Genomic DNA, 17,834 nt, shown 5'->3' with positions numbered 1-17,834 from the left:
TGCTAGTGGTAGTAGGAATGGCATTGCTGGTAAGTTGTCAGGGGCCACCATCGGATGATTGTGAAAGATCATGTGGCAATGTGAGTATTCCTTTTCCCTTTGGTTTAACGGAAAAATGCGCCTACAATAGTAGCTTTCTCGTGTCATGTAATCGATCATCATCTGGTGATCCCAAACCTACCATTATGTTTAACCAGACTGAGGTTAGATATATTTATGCCACCAGAAGTGAAATAGAGGTTATGGGTGGTGTTGCCTATGATTGCTACAACACCTCTGGTCGAGTCAAAAACTTAACGATAGTAGAATCATATGAAAATAATTTATTCTTGATCTCAAACAAGAACAAGTTCGCTGCCATTGGGTGTGATACATCTGCTCTTATTACATGGAATAACATGGATATTAGTTCATGCATGTTTGACTGTAAGAACGGTACTGGTCTCACAAATGGAACTGGCTATTGTGAAATGAAGATTCCAGAAGGGATGCGTGCATTGACTATAGAAGTCGCTAGCCTTGATAACCACACAGAAGTAGCACAAATGAATCCCTGTAGTTATGCTTTCCTTGTGGAAGAAGGCAAGTACAACTTTTCTAAAACTGATCTTCTTGATTTCGGAGGTCAAGAGATGATGATGCCACGTTTACTTGACTGGGCAATTGGAAACAAGACTTGTGACGAGGTTGATAAGGCAGCCGATGATTTCTTATGTAAAGGAAACAGTGAATGCGTTCAAGAATATGCTGGTCCTGGATATCGTTGTCGTTGCAAGCAGGGTTATGATGGCAACCCTTATATCAAAGACAACTGCACAAGTAAGCGTAAATTCAATACACACACACACACATATGTGGGGGTTTTTTTTCCTCTTAATTTTAGTCCTTGTTGCACCATACTTTAATTTGTAAATTACAACATACGACGATCATCATATGCTATTTTACAGATATTGACGAGTGTAAAGCCGGAACTCATAATTGCAAAGGCGAATGCATTGATATTGAAGGAAGCTATAGATGCCCATGTCCAAATGGTCGACGTGGAGAATACATGAAAGATAAGAGTACTTGCACTGCAAAGGGATCACCCATTATACAGATCTCTGTAGGTAAGTACCAAGTCAAGTTACTGATGGGTTAAGTTATGGGCGGTGATATTCACACCACTATTTTTGATAGATGTACCACAACGTATAGGTTTTTATTATTGTGGTTTATACAACTCAATGCTTCTTGTTGCAGGTACCTCAGTTGCTGGTTTATTAATGCTTTTATTAATTACCTGGATATACTTGGAATACAAAAGGCGTAAGAGTTTGAATATTAGAGAAAAGTTCTTTGAGCAAAATGGTGGAATGATTTTGAAGAAAAGAATTTCCGGGGATAGAGGTCGTCGAATTCAAGCTGAACTCTTCAAAGTAAATGAGCTTCAGAAAGTAACCGACAACTATGATAAAAGAGAAGTTGGCACAGTATTTAAAGGAGTTCTACCTGATAAGAGAGAAGTTGCCATAAAAAAGTTCAAGATAGATCAAAAACAAACTATCCAAGTCAAGCAATTTATTAATGAATTGATTATCCTTTCCCAAGTCAATCACAGAAACGTGGTGAAGCTGATTGGTTGCTGCCTTGAAACAGAAGTTCCTTCACTAGTTTATGAATATGTTCCAAATGGCACCCTCTTTGATCACATCCACAATGAATGCAAGTCGAAGGCTATTACTTGGAACAAACGACTGAAAATAGCAACAGAGACAGCTGGAGCACTTTCATATTTACTCTACACAGCGACCGACCCAATCATTCACCGAGATGTCAATCCAAAAAATATACTGTTGGATGACAAGTATGTTGCAAAAGTAGCTTACTTTGGAGCATCAAAGCTAATTCCCATGGATCAGAATGAATTCGCAACAACGGTGCAAGGAACACAAGGTTACTTGGATCCGGAGTACTCTGAAACACGCCAGCTGACAGAAAAAAGTGATGTTTATAGTTTCGGGGTCGTACTAGTGGAACTTTTAACGGGAAAGAAGATTGTTAATGAGCAAAACAAAACGCTTGTAACCAAATCATTTATAGCTTCTCTAGAAAATGAGACTCTATTACTAGAGGTTCTTGATAAAAACTTGCAACTAAACAAAGTTCCTCAAGATATCATTCAAGTTTCAAAGCTTGCACAAAGATGTTTACGCGATAAAGGACGCGAAAGGCCTACCATGAGACAAGTGGCATTAGAGCTAGAACAAATATTGGCGGCATCAACAAATGACAAGCATCCACCAGTGAAAATTACTTCAAATGAAGCAGAAACTAAATGTTTTCTTGATGGAGCAAGTGAAGACAATGAAGACGATTATTACAGCATCAGGCCGACTCCAGCATCGTCCGAAACGGTCTAATCAGTTCAGATGGTCTCGGTCAAAAGTGGTCTCAAGTTTGGCTACTGGAATCAATATCTACAGTGCTGATCTCACGTGTGGATTGTTGCCTGCTCTGGTCACCATCATTTTGTGATTAGGTTCTGTCTCTTTATATATGTTCCTGCACTTGGTCATTAATTATGTGTTGCTTTCATTATATATACATGTTTTGATTTGCTTCTAGTGTGAGTGATATATACATTGTGTGTGTAACTATGTAAGTGTGTTTTCCAATAGTTGGTGCCTTTCAAGATTGAACTCAAATTTAACAACTATTCTTGATGAAGAACAACATTAATTAATAATTCAAAATCCAGTAAATCCGTAAAGTACCTTATGTTTTGTGATTGTTTCAACAAACATTAGCCAACGACTGTGTTCCGCTCTGCAAACAGCCCAAAACATTAATGCTTATGCGGGATTAGCTTATTAACACACATAACAATAGAATACAAGTTAGATGTATGTGTCAGATTATCGGATTAAAGATACTTGAAATGCATAAACAATGTGTGTTGTCAATAATGCAAGTAACCTATGCATCGATTTCCGGTTAAATCAACTCATCGAGTTTCATTTTGACATTTTATCAAACAGTTGGCTTACACAAAGAAAAAACATACAAACTTTTAGAATTTTGGCACATGTCTTTAGCAATGAAATACGAGTAAAACATACATTGCGGATGAGAAACAACAACGGTGGGAGTGGATTGACTCAAATTACAATAGCAGCATATAAATACTAATCGACAAATTATTGTTCAGCATAAAATAACAAATTCAAACCATATATGTTCATTTCTGAGTTCGATCTGTCTGGATTGAAGATATTTCTAAGATAAACAGATTAATTGCTTCAATAGTCGAATAATACAGACTACTCCAAAACTTTTATAAATTTATATACTTTAGGGAAACACAAATATGGTGCTAGAAGCCTAATGCTCCTCCATTCCCCTTACAATCTTTCCCCCTGAAAATCATATGTTTAAATATAAAATTATCTCCCCTCTCAAAATCATGAAAGTATGGTGTTTCTAGGGGCATACTTGTTATCCCCATATATTAACTAGTTTAATAGGCAGTGGCGGATGTAGGATTTTCGTATGCAAGGGGCATGATGACAAAGGTGATAACACGAATGCGATAAGATATGAGATTTTTGATGCCCAAAACGAAATTTTTTGATAATACCGCTATTAATTTTTGTTAACGAACAACACACTTACATTTATATATAGAGGTTTACAATCATATTAAGCTAGATCGGTCATTCTCACATATATAGGTAATTTTTTTAAATCAATACTATTTAAATTCTATAATTTTATTTTTCATGAACTCATGAAATGAATACTCATATTATATTTTTAAAATATAGTTAAAGGACCTTAACTTAAAGGTTTAACTAGAATACTTATGTTTATCAAATATAGATAAGTGTTTAGTTCTTTTTATTTACGAAAAGATATAAATAGATTATATAAGTTGTTTTATTAATTTTTGTCATTTGGAAAACATAGACTAGTAAGTAATAGTTATATATTTATAATTTAATATAGGGCATTGAATAAATGTATTGAAAAAATAAAGGGTTAAACTTACAATTCTAAATAAATATAAGGGTTTTAACGAAATTATATAAATAAATAAAAAAAAAAAAGTGCTCAAAGATATATATCATCATCATCATCATCATCATCATCTCTGTTGTATTCTCAAAAATACAAAACAAAGCTTCCATCAAGAACTTACATATATCTTCTTTTTGTTAAACAATAGCTTAGTTAGCAATTATAATTTGTTAACTTACATATCTTTTGGCTTTTGATTAAAGAAATGAGGGCATGTCAAATTCATGGTGGGTGCATTTTAGAAAATTGTTGAACTTTCATGTTTATTATGACAAAATCTATATGTATATTTATTGTTGGCATAGGAGTTATAGGCGGCATTACCCCCGGTACTAAACACTTACATCCGCCTCTGTTAATAGGTAATTTAAAAAATACGTGATGACAAGATTGTTTAGAAGACGAAATATAAAAAATAATTATTAGGACTAATTTGTATGTTGATAGGCTTAGAAGCCATGTGACAAGATCATAACGAAAGAAAATAAGTGGAAAAACATGTGTTATGTAATGTATGAAGTAGACTTATTTTTAGGCATATAATTATATGCCTAAATCCGAGATGTATGGTAAACGGACCTTTAGATTCTGTTAATTTTTATAGTGGATGTATGGTAAATGGATATCGGTTTGATCATACTCAAAATCGTGAAAAGGACAGGAAAACTCAAAATAGTGGGGTTCTAGTGGTGGGTGATTACGGAGAAAACGTTATTAACTTTTATGGGATATTACAAGAAGTATTAGAGCTAGCATACCTGGGAGAAAATAAAAGAGTGTTAGTCTTCAAGTGTGATTGGTTTAGGGTTGCTGATGTGAATGGACTCCAAATTGACAAAGAATCTGGCTTGACTAGTGTAAATATGTCTCGAAAATGGTTCAAAAATCAACCATACATACTTGCATCTCAAGCCAAACAAGTTTTTTATGCACCTGATTTGAAGCTAGGAAAAAGTTGGCATGTTGTGCAAAACTGTACCCCTCGCACGCTCTATGATGTTCCTGTCCCCCCTGAAGTTATTTATCAAGAACCAGAGCCACGTTTGAATCTAACTGTTGATTTGAGTATGGATCGACCATCTCTTTCAAGAGGTAGTATCCCATTGGAGTTGGTGGATGCCTCGATTATAAGTGATGCCTTAGGTAGACAACCAAATTGAAAACTTCATGGCATGGATGACAGTTTCATTGATGATGACGAAGATGATGATGGCAATGACTCAACCAATTCAGAACCATCTCAAAATGAGGACTCATGGGAAAATGATTTTACAGATTCGGAATAGATTAACTATGACATAGGATTTTAGCTTTTGGTTTAGATTTACTTTTTTATAATCTACCTAGTTGTGTGTGTTAAAAATCTGGTTTCTTGAGTTGTGTTTTATCTATATTTAAGCATTTTATTCAAAATTGAAGCTCAACAGTTTGTGTTCTCAACAGAATCAGTATTTAAGCTCACAACATCCGTGTTTTCACCGTGGTTTCAAAACCTCCAGATTCAAGCTCATATAGGGTCAGTCTCTCTCTCTCTCTCTCTCTCTCCAATGTGGTTTCAGGATCAGGTTATGATAGTATAATAGTGGTGAAAATGATAAGTTAAAGTTACCAATTTTTAAAGAGTATAAGTTGGTTCAACTTAAAAGTGCAAGTGATTGATTTTTTGGTTGAAAATAGATATAGGAACTTAGGACTACTCTAAACAGTTTCTGGTTTGTTACTTAATATCCATGTTTTGGTTAAAAATAGATATATGCAGTTAATTGGTTAGGAACTTAGGACTACTCTAGATATAGGAAGGGATTGGGTGAAACTATTTTTAAACATATTGAGCAGGTGTATTACATGTACACTATATAAAAGTCTTATTTCATGACATCTTAACAGTCTCAACTGTATCTGTTTGTTTTATTGTTATATAGATGGTTGGACCAGGTAACACAGCACTTAAAAAGCCATTTAAAATGCCTGGTGTTCAAAATTTTAGTAGCAATTATGATGTGAGGAAACCTCATCAGTCAAGCAGTGATGTACCACAACGTCACCAGTCAAGTCGCCATCATGATGGTCTGCCACCTCAAACGTCAAGTGGCCATAAATTACACCCGCAGGATTCAAATGATAGGCATGGTGGTCCACATTATAAGAAGCCAGTCAGCAAACATGGTCCACAACCTCATAATTCAATTAGCAGACACAGTGTTCCACAACCATATATGTCAATCAATAAGTCATTCAACGCAAATGATGTTCCACATCAACTCGGAGGTCAAAAGGGGCAAGCATCTTTTAGGTTGCAAGATAAAAACCGGAAGTTTCATGATACATTGCAAGCTCACTCACCTCTTTTAAATCATGCAAGATGGGTACCACAAACTGAGAGTGAAGTCAACTCCCCACAAATGGAGGAAGATGGTCATGAAGTCGATTCCCCACAAGTTGATAGTGACACAAGTGATTCTCAACAGGACGAGAACATTGATTATTCACCTTCTCATGGTATGCTAATTAAGCTGTTATTTTAAGTTTCAGTTTGTGATAGAACTCGCCTATATGATGTTCGAAGTCAATTTGTCATCGGGTATTAGATTTAACTTTTTAGAGTGTCATCACAGCCAAGCTTTGTCTACTTTCCTTTGAGTTTAATTTTATAGTATTATTTAATTTTCTTATTGAATCCACATGAGTATATGTAGGTACATTCGATACCCGAACTCAATCTAGAACCTTGGGTGAAACTAAAAAAAGGCGATTGAACAAGGGAAAGTTCATTTTTGAAGTTGATGAATATGACAAGCGTATAGTTGGTGATGACAGCCAAAGATTCATCACTAAGGGTGGGTGTGTTATGCGTAAGTTTGCAAATTTTGATGGAACCACTTGGAGAAATCAAGATGATATGTTGAAGATAGACATCATCAACTAATGCACGGTAAGGTTTTTTCAGCTTCCCTTTTAGTCATCTTTCTATAACTGACACCAATTTCATTGTGGTTCTAGGAAAATTCAACTTACGATCCCAATTGTCCGTTGATGGTACATGCAATACACTCACAGCTAGCAAACCAACATAGAAGCAAATAGTATAGGTTGCATTGTTATTACAAAAAATTCTCTACACAAGAGGATGCAACCAGGCACCCCCCCTGCAGGTATTGAAGGTGCTGATTGGGAATTACTCTGCAAAAAGTTTGCTAGCGCAGAATTTCAGGTTCATATCACAATATTAAAACCAATTTTATCTTACAAGTATTGATATGAAACATGTGTAGGTTAAAGTTGATTTCTGTTATTTAATTTCTACAGAAAGTTAGTGCTAAAAATAGGACAAACAGCTTAAAGAATGAAGTTCCACCTGCTGTTGGGACAGTTTCCATTGCAAGGATCGTTGATATGGTGAGCAGTTCTTGTCAAGATAGGATATTCTATGTTGGTTATTTGATATTATTAATCTAGTGTGTTTTATTTTTATGAAACAGCAAAGAAGAGAAGGAAAAAAAATATCAGCAATAGATAAGTACAAGATTGGCCACTTTTCAGCAAAGAAGAAGAAAATGGTGAATGAGAAGGCTGACGATATATTGGTATGTTCCAGTAATACCAACATTTTATGTCTATAACAGATTTGAAAAAAAGCTGATTTCATTTTCATATGTGACAATATAATATATCATTATTGTGAGATCAGCCCCTTATGTGAAATAAAGAGTATATAATTCTCATGACTTTGTGCAAGTTTTCACTTTGCAGTTAGGTTTGTTTTAAAGTTTTTGTTTGCTCGGTCCTCTTATTGGTCTACAAAATTGGGTTTAGTTTGTGTTTCGTCTATTCAGGTTTCTGTTTGGTCCTTTGTTTTGAAGTTATTTAGTAAAATCTTTGTTTATGTTTGGTCTATGCAGAATGAATTGTTACATGAGAAAGAATCTTCCACTTGCTCACCCGCTGAAATTTGTATGAAAGTACTACATTATATCCCGGGACATACAAAGGGACGTTCTGTTTCAGTCAAAAAGGTTTTAGACATAGAAAACCTACGAATGGAATTGGAGTCAGAAAAGGAAAAATCAAAAGCCTTAGAGGATGAACTTCATGTTGTGAAACAAAAGCAAACGAAGTATGAAGAGAACCAAGTTGTAATAATGGCAGAGTTATCACGTCTATCCAAACTGCAATCTCAAAATATTGTAAGTTTACATTCTGGTCATTTCTTTCTTTCTTTCTTCTTCTTTTACGATGATATTCTACTACTTTTATGCTTCTCATCATGATAATATTTGTTAGCCCAAGTAGTTTAAACATTAGACCGCCTGCGAAAATAGAACAATAGATGATATTAATACAACATAATGGTTAGTTAGTTAGTTAGTTAGGTACCTTAGATAGGACTCGAGCACTAGCGTACATGTTGTCCCAACTGAATATGTCTGTTGCATCGTGCACTTAATGAATCAATAAAATTTCGGTAGGATGGATCTATTTTGATTATTTGAGAAAAGTTCAAAGTTAAATTTATATGATTTGTTATTTATGCTATTTTGATGATTGACAAAAGTTCATTTTGCTTTTGCAGTGATTGGTTGAGGGGTAAAATTCCATGTCAGAAGCCAGCCTGGATGAAATTCTGACTATATTATAATTTAGTATTGATTTGTAGTGATTGAGGGGTAAATGCTTTAGCATTGATTCAATATGATACGGAGATGGTATTTTCTCTTTGGTATTGTTATAATGTTGACATTGTTATTTCATTTATTTCAATGATATATATTATACAAATTTATTGTTCAAACTAAGTCGTCGTTTTGAATTTATATGAATTGCAAATTACATTTCTAGTGAGCATATCAAAAACTGCATTATTAGATTTGAGATTAGTCGCCACTTATGTTGTCACTAAATAAGTGACGAACTTTCTGGTGACTAATTGAGATAACGGAGCTCCATTAGTTGAGCCTAATGGTGACGACTTTCATTCATTAGTGACCAGTTTTTAGTGGCGCAATTGGTTGTCACTAATTTAGTGACAACTTTGGTTTGGTTACTAATTAGTGCCCACTTTTATTATTTGGTTTCTAATTAAATTAGTCACGGACCTTTAGTGACGAAAAGTGACGACTTGAATTCTCATCACTAAATGACTTTAGTAACCACTTTTTATACTGTTAGTGACCAAATTGTTTTGGTCACTAATGACCTTTTTTCTTGTAGTGTAAATTGCGTTATATATTATTATTACAAAATATTTTATTATAGGTTTAAAAATAAAATAAATACACTATTTTCTAAAAAAACATAATACGAGTATCATAAAAGACGAAAAATGAAAAATAATTATATTCTAAGAATATTGGAAAAATATAGAAAATTATGATATCACATTAAAAAAAATAATGAAAATCTTTAAGAAAAGAATTGAAAATGCTAAATAAGTTATTTTTTAAAAATATGATATTATCACAATTCTTTTTTATTTATTATAGAAAAAAATAAAGAATTTAGCATAATATTATTATATTAATAAACTAATAATTATTAAATTATAGAGGTTTATGATTTACCTTTGAAAGTAATTTTCATGTCTAAATGTATATACATACATTAAATGAAATAATAGATAATTGAAAATTGCTTTCGACACGATTAAATTGGTTCGACGAATAAAATCGGTTTAGGCGAGATAAACGATGTAAAATCTGTAAAAGACATTCATGAGCTTGGGAACTCGATTACGAGTATGCATTATTAGAACAAAATGAATGTGATCGAGTGAGTTGCTGGGGATGTTAGCGAAAACAATGTAAGTTACGAGGTTTAAAGCGTTGAAGAATTAATGGCAGATAGAATTATGTAGGGTGGTTCCTTTGTACGAAGCTTTGTTTAGCTTAGATCTCAAGCTTTGATCGGCAATGAAGCTTTGTTTAAACGACACATTTTTACGAACTGACGTACGGTTTTCGTCTTTGTTCAAGCCTATAGCTTATTAGTTTTTGGACTTATTATGTTTCTTTTATGTTTTGTACGTTGAACTTTGTTTCTAAAGGATCATCCACTTGATTAAATCGCCAAAACCCCCCCTTTATCAACATCAAAAATCTAGTCTAACAAATAGGAATTAAATAGGGTAAAAGAGCTAGATTCTCATCAGCTTTCCATAAACAGTGGGATTATTATCATCATAAATATCATCTTTTGAATACTTTGTTGTTTGTTTTCAATATTTGAAAGAAAAAAAAATAAGTTTACGTGAAACAATCAAATGTTTGAAAAATAAAAGAAAATAAATCAAATAGTTGACAAAGGAGTTTAGAAATCGTCTAAGTAAAAAAGCATGCATGCGTGAAAAATATAAATGGTTAAATCCTTGGTCCTCATTGGGCCATAAGTCGGCTGGTACTTCCAAAATAATAAAAAAGATAATGCATAAGCCTATTGGAACAAAAGTCAGCTGCTACTTTTAAATTTAAAAATAATATAAAACGCGTACATAGGGTAAAGATTCTGGAAGAAGGTGTCTTAAGCAGAGAAGGTCCTATGAACCAATCAGAACGCGACATGTGTCAAAATAAAAAAAAATGCGCGGTGGCATTATGGTAAATAAATCAAACTTTTCTGAAGTGATCAGCCTGGGTTCCGATCAACTTGTGTCTGGGTCAGCTTGAGTTCTGATCAGCTTGGTTGGTCAGCTTGGTCAGTGTGGGTTCTGATCAGCTTGGGTCTGGGTCAGCTTGGTTAATCAGCATAATCAGTTTGGTCTGCTTGGGTCTAGGTCTGGGTCAGGTTGGGGTCTGTTCAGGTTGGGTCAGCTTGACACAATTTACACATAATCTACACAAATGTAGATTATGAGTTTTGGGTCAGCTTGGGTTCTGGGTTGGGTTAGGTTGGGTCAGCTTGGGTTCTAATTAGCTTGGTTGGTCAGCATGATTAGTTTGATCAGATTGGGATCAGGGTCTGATTGGGTCAGGTTGGGTCAGGTTTGGTTAGCTTAGGGTTGGGTCAGGTTGGGTCAGCTTGGGGTTGGGTTAGGTCAGCTTGGGGTCTGGGTCAGGTTGGGTCAGCTTAGTTAGCTTGGGTTGGGTCAGGTTGACACAATCTACACAAATGTAGATTAATCTACACAAATGTAGATTATGGGTTTTGGGTCAGCTTAGGGTCAGGTTGGGTCAACTTGGGGTTGGGTTGGGTCAGCTTGGGGTCTGGTTAAGGTTGGGTCAGATTAGGTCAGCTTGACACAATCTACACAAATGTAGATTAATCTACACAAATGTAGATAATAGGTTTTGGATCAGCTTAGGGTTGAGTTGGGTCAGCTTAGGGTCTGGGTCAGGTTGGGTCAGCTTGGTTAGCTTGGGTTGGGTCAGCTTGACAGAAAACTACACATGATCTACACAAATGTAGATCCCAAGCTGACCCAAATTCCAGGCTGACCAAGCTGACCCATAACCCTGGCTGACCAATCTGACCCAACCAAGCTGACCAAGCTGACTAACCAAGCTGATCAGAACCCAAGTTGACCCAGAACCCAAACTGACCAACCAAGCTGACCAAGCTTACCCAACCAAGCTGACAAACCAAGCTGATCATAACCCAAGCTGACCCAGACCCAGGCTGATCCAGAACCAGGCTGACAAAAGTTTGATTTATTTACAAAAATGTTACCGCGTTTTTTTTAAATCCACATGTCACGTTATGATTGGTTCATAAGACCTTCTCTCCATTCTCCCCCTTATCTCCTTAAGACACCTTCTTATTTGATCTCTCTCCCGCGTGTATATATATATATATATATATTAGACAAATACCCACATGATACGACAATGTGACGGAAACAACGGGTGGTAACGGTGGTAGCAGTGGTTGTGGCACCAAATGTTGGGGATATGTAGTCAATAACGAACAAAACGGATATTAAACAATCATTAAAGACGCGATACGCTTTCAGATGAATCAATTCGGTGGTTCACCCCAAATTATTCAACCGGATACAATTAGTGATTAATAATTTTCTGTATTAATTGTATTTGAGTATGTGTGTGAAACAGAGAGAATTCTTAGAAGAATTCGTTAGTTTCGTAATGAAGGGATTTTGGCCCAATAATTGTATTTGAAGATAGTTTTCAGAACTCAACCCTAGCCAGAGGCTCTGCCCCTTGGACCCCGCTCCCGGGGGCGCGGTCCCCGGACCCCCGTTCCTTAAGGGTTTCGCCCCTAAGTTCGTAATAAATTCATATAAACGTACACTCCGCACCAAACTTACATGATGTATTATTTTGACTAATACTAGGAAATTAATCCAATTGCACTAACATATCCAACACCAAAGATGACCATGTGATTATTAATCTAAAAGTAATTTAAAAGGGTAGTTTCGTTATTTTCATGTTTAAAAGGATTTATGCTGTAAATAATTTAATTAAGGATATTATATGTAGTGTTGTGAAACTCGGTTAATACAACCGAATCGAATCGTGTATCGGCTGACTGACGATACGAGTTTCTTATATTCGGTCTGAAAATCGGTCAGGGTTCCAAACTAAGGTCAACTTGGTCAAGACTTGAGCTGTATCAGTCAAGAATCGACTATATTGGTCAAGACTCGGCTGGATCGGATTGGGTCAACCAAAATCAAACCCTTTTTTTAGCTTTTATTAATTATGTTATTGTTTCTAGACAATTATGTTTAAGTTGAAAAATCATGTTACGAGTATATTTAAGTTTGAAGTTTATATATATTTGTAATTTTTTCCTACGTATGACTTCAAAACTTATTATTTAATACATAATTCGATTCTGATCCGATTTTTAAAAAATCTTGTCTTCCCCCCTCGTCAATCTGTCCCGATTCCCAAGTTTAGCAATCTTGATTATATGTATATTAAGTAGAGATATTTAAATAAATAAATAAAGGAGAAAGGTAGTTTGGGTTTATCAAATTGTTTTTTAAAAGATTTGGAAAAAATGAATGCCTTATAAAGTAGTTTAAATATACAGTCAAGATCCTAATGGAATTTTGCTAAAAAAGGATAAAAGAATTTTAGCCCAACCAAATATTTGACATGTGCATTTAATAAAATGATGACATTTTTGTCAATATTGATAAAAAAAATTTTACTTTCGTATGTATACACAACTTATCAATTTTTTTATAAGAACTTCTTTTCATTTCTTGTCATTTTGTACATTGAAACCTCCAATTGACATCTAACAGTGTCAACATAAGGTTTTTGAGACTTGGAGATCAGTTTTAAGGCCTAGTTTATTAACATATATAATTAAAGCAAAAACTTATTTTATTGAACCACTAGTAATAAACACATACAAATGTTGATGAAAAACCATAAAGGGTGTAATGCAAATTATATAATAATACTTAGTTCAAAATCCAAACATATGTCTAGTATAAAGATATTGAGGCCTTAGATTTTTTGAGGCCTAAATGGATCGCCTAATCACATAGTACTATTAAATCACCTCTAACATGCAATAGCATTCAAGTAACAGTCAATATCCACTAATCGTTGTCTCTAGATACGGTTGTCAGTTAACATCTCATTTCGTAAATCAAGTTACAGGAGTAAATCATCCATTGGCATTATTCACAAAAGTTATTTCACATGTGTAAAACAATATATCACATGTGTAAAACAATATTATTTAAATTCAAATACACTGGTTTACAAATGTGAAAATTAAAAAAGATCAATAATTATTAATTTCGCAGCTTCACTTCTAAAAAAAGACATCGTAGTTACGAAATTAACACCCGCATTTTTTTTTTAAATGTCACATATCAAGTCCTTGTTGCATGAAAAATCTCCAATCTTTTCTTCCCTTAATTTATATTTATATCTATAATAGTTTTGAACTTTAGTTAACATTAGCTTTGATTGCCACATAATACTTTTTCTTTTTTAACTCTTCAAACTTTTGACATTTACAAATTTAGCGATGACTTTTAGAAATTTAAGTAAATTCAAGAGAGTGAAAAAGAACGTACGTAAAATGACTACTTCAAATCTAAATTCTTTTAAAAAAAAAAGTAAATTGTTAAGTATACCACTAGCTATATATGTTTGTCATGTCCTGTAATTAATAAAATTATGTTCACCAAGGATGTGAAGCAGTCATATATTTTCATAAAAATAAAAATAAAACACGTACGTACTAATATGCATTATGGGCTTGACATGGTCAACCATCAATGTCGTCCATGCCAGTTGCAGTTGTAGTTGCATGCCAAGTCTTTACAGTTTCAGGCCCAAATGCTCATATATCTCTAAGACTCTACGTACTACTATATTAAGATGATCTATGCCACTGCATATAGATGTGTGAATATATTAATTCAGCCTAGCTTCCACTACTATAACAATACCCAAAATCACAAACTTCACCTCACACAAACGTACCAATACCAACCTAGCCATGCATTTACAAATACTAGTTGCAGTAGTACTCATAACAATGATGGCATCTTTAGGGAAAGCGAGTGCTCAAGATGGGCCACATTGTGAAACGTCGTGTGGTAATGTGAATATAACATTTCCTTTTGGTTCAGGTCCAGGATGCTACCACGGTCCCGAGTTTCTTGTTACTTGCAACAGGACCCGTAGCGATCATGGGCCCACACTTTTCTTAAGAGCAAGCGAAATTAGTATTACAAATTTGTCAATAAGCACAGGCGAGATTGAAGTTACATCGTATGTTGCTCATGATTGTTACGTTAGCAATGGGTTAAGAGAGAACACATCCAATGTTGATCCGTCATTCACGTTGTCAGAATTCCGACTATCAACCAAGAACAGGTTTGTCGCCATTGGGTGTGACACCGATGCATATATCGTAGGATCAAGAGAGGGTAAGGTTTATGGTACTGGATGCATTTCTGTTTGTGATGAAAACAGCGGTATCACAAATGGAACATGCTCGGGGGTTGGGTGTTGCGAAATGAAAATCCCAGAAGGAGTGGGCGCTTTTAAGATGTTCCTAGGTAGCTTCGCTAACCATACCAATATATCTAAGTTTAACCCTTGTAGCCATGCTTTTCTTGTTAACCAAGAGACCAATCATTTCAACTTTTCTTCCACCAATCTTCTCGATTTTCGAAGTGTAGAGAGGATGCCAATGTTACTTGACTGGGCAATCGGGAATGAAACTTGTGACATAGCAAGTCAGGATACAAAAAACTTCTTATGTAAAGGAAACAGTGAATGCGATCAAGAATATGCTGGTCCTGGATATCGTTGTCATTGCAAGCAGGGTTATGCTGGCAACCCTTATCTTAAAGATAACTGCACAAGTAAGTTCATTATTAGTTCATAGTATAATTCCGACCCCCTTCCTTAATTTGCAGTAGATTTCCCACCTGATAGAATCCTGTACTGATTTTTGTATTCTACAGATAAAAATGAGTGTCAGGACGGAAATCATGATTGCGTGCATAGATGCGTTGATACTGTAGGAAATTATACATGTTCTTGTCGAAAAGGATACTCTGGAGATGGCAGGAAAGGTGGATCCGGTTGCACTGTAAAGCAATCATTAGTTATAATGATTGCCATATGTAAGTATATATATATGTACAGTTGATCCATCCTCAAATTTCAAGTCCAGTTCTATATGCGTACATAATATCTATGTAATTTTTAGAAGTGTATAAAACCTTGTCTATTTGCATTAGTAGAAAAAAAAAAGCACAAAGGGACTGGGTTTTTGCCTTCATGCGGATCGGTATAAAGAGTCTCTTTTGAGCACACGACACAGACAGATTAATCGATTAGTATACTAGTCTTCAAATAGGCCTATATATTTAACAAACTAATTAAAATGAGCATACAATATATCATCCATATACTGCACACTTTTCAAATTATATTGATAGCTAGCAATAAGTTAATGTTAGTTCTATTCTCATTATAGGTAGCTTGATTGTTTTCATACTTCTGCTTATACTTGTCACCTGGGTTTATGTGGGAGTCAAGAAGCATAAGGTTATGATGCTCAGGGAAAAATTCTTTAAGCAAAATGGTGGAATAATGTTGCAGCAACGTATTTCTAAAGATGGGGGTTCTCATAACCGGTTCAAATTATTCACTATGAAAGAGCTTAACAAAGCGACTGATAACTATGATGAGAGTAACATTATCGGTAAGGGTGGGTATGGCACAGTTTATAAAGGAATTCTATCTGATAATAAACTAGTTGCCATAAAGAAGTCCAAATTGGTAGATCAAACCAAAACCCAGATAGAGCAATTTATCAATGAAGTTGTTATTCTTTCCCAAATCAATCATAGAAATGTGGTGAAGCTGATTGGATGCTGTTTGGAAGCTGAAATCCCTTTATTGGTTTACGAGTTCATTTCAAATGGCACTCTGTCTGATCATATCCACGAAGAAAGCAAGTCAGTGGCTATTACTTGGGACATCCGGCTGAGAATAGCAACAGAGACAGCTGGAGCTCTTTCATATTTACACTATGCAGCGTCTGTCCCAATCATCCATCGAGATATCAAGACTAATAATATACTTTTAGATGATAGTTATGTAGCGAAAGTGGCTGATTTTGGAGCATCTAAACTAATTCCTGTTGATCAGATTGAGTTGGAAACATTGGTGCGGGGAACACTAGGTTACTTAGATCCAGAATATTTGCAGACCAGTCAACTGACTGATAAAAGCGATGTTTATAGTTTTGGGGTAGTACTAGTGGAACTTGTAACTGGACAGAAAGCTCTCAACTTTGATAGGCCAGAGGAAGAGAGGAGCCTAGCTAAACACTTTTTATCTTCTTTAAAAGATGGGAAACTCTTTCAGGTTCTCGATGAACACTTGCAGCTAAAAGAACTCCCCAACGAGATTATCCAAGTTTCAAGAATCGCAGAAAGATGCTTACGTGTTAAAGGGGATGAAAGGCCCACTATGAAGGAGGTTGCGACAGAGCTGGAAGGAATAATGGCATCAGTGATACAAAAGCATCCTTGGGTGCAAAGTAGTGCAAATGAAGAGGAAGGTGAGCATTTGCTTAAGCAATCTGCCAATTACTACGCGTTCACAGATGGGGCCAGCGGAAGCTTAAGTACTTTTGATAGCATGAGCAAGCAAATTACTTTACCCGCTGCTAGTGGCAGGTGATCAGGGTAGAGATCGGGTTGTATCCTCTATATAACGACGAAGAATAACTTGAAACTTTTGGATGTTTAGACTTTAGACTATCAGTGTGTTGCATTGTTGAAAGATCAAAGCCTGTGTGCTCCCCTGATCTTTCACTGAAGTATCTATCTGTAGTAATATGTGGTTGTTTATTTGTATTTGAAGTACTTCGTGTGTATCTAGGGTTACAGATACATACTCACACTTATACCTTAGAACGAATTGCATTTTTGGTCCTTGTGTTATCACATCATTTGCAACTTTGATACAAACATGTGAAAAGTGACGAAACGTATCGCTGTGATATAACACCTGTTGCAATTTTGGTCCAAAATTAACGTGCCGTTAGATTCCAGCCGTTAATGCCTCCATGTGCGTCTCACGTGCGAGGTAATTGAGTCATTTACACCCTCCCAGTCCCACCCATATATATATATATATATATCAGAAACCACCACCCCAAATTCACTTAAGTCATTTTCACATGTTTGCATCAAAGTTGCAAATTGTGTGATAGCACAGGGACCAAAAATGCAATTCGTTCTAAACCTTATTATAGCCTCTTGGAAAATAAGAAAACCTAGCTATTTTATTGAACAGGTTTGTTTGTTGCTTAAAAAT

The 17,834-nt window shown here is 35.2% G+C and overlaps 3 protein-coding genes across 3 annotated transcripts; all 3 read left to right on the top strand.

Annotated features, from left to right (window-relative positions):
• Positions 1-17: 17 nt before the first annotated feature.
• Positions 18-2,647, top strand: LOC122591500 (wall-associated receptor kinase 2-like). The gene is made up of 3 exons (XM_043763768.1): positions 18-819; positions 951-1,112; positions 1,246-2,647. Exons 1-3 carry the CDS (start codon positions 18-20, stop codon positions 2,403-2,405), a joined length of 2,124 nt encoding a protein of 707 aa, XP_043619703.1. The 3' UTR covers positions 2,406-2,647.
• A 3,725-nt stretch (positions 2,648-6,372) lies between these two features.
• On the top strand, positions 6,373-7,458 carry LOC122586034. The gene is made up of 4 exons (XM_043758148.1): positions 6,373-6,561; positions 6,759-6,899; positions 7,063-7,273; positions 7,369-7,458. The coding sequence occupies exons 1-3, from the start codon at positions 6,465-6,467 to the stop codon at positions 7,134-7,136; spliced, it is 312 nt and encodes a 103-aa protein (XP_043614083.1). The 5' UTR covers positions 6,373-6,464; the 3' UTR covers positions 7,137-7,273; positions 7,369-7,458.
• Positions 7,459-14,487: 7,029 nt separating this feature from the next.
• On the top strand, positions 14,488-17,228 carry LOC122598329 (wall-associated receptor kinase 2-like). The gene is made up of 3 exons (XM_043770925.1): positions 14,488-15,361; positions 15,464-15,625; positions 15,982-17,228. Exons 1-3 carry the CDS (start codon positions 14,488-14,490, stop codon positions 17,193-17,195), a joined length of 2,250 nt encoding a protein of 749 aa, XP_043626860.1. The 3' UTR covers positions 17,196-17,228.
• The last annotated feature ends 606 nt before the right edge of the window (positions 17,229-17,834 follow it).

Source organism: Erigeron canadensis, chromosome 1 (assembly GCF_010389155.1).
Source record: "Erigeron canadensis isolate Cc75 chromosome 1, C_canadensis_v1, whole genome shotgun sequence".
Lineage (NCBI taxonomy): Eukaryota > Viridiplantae > Streptophyta > Magnoliopsida > Asterales > Asteraceae > Erigeron > Erigeron canadensis.
Note: the sequence above shows the minus strand (reverse complement) of the source record. Positions and strands in the feature narration are given on the sequence as shown.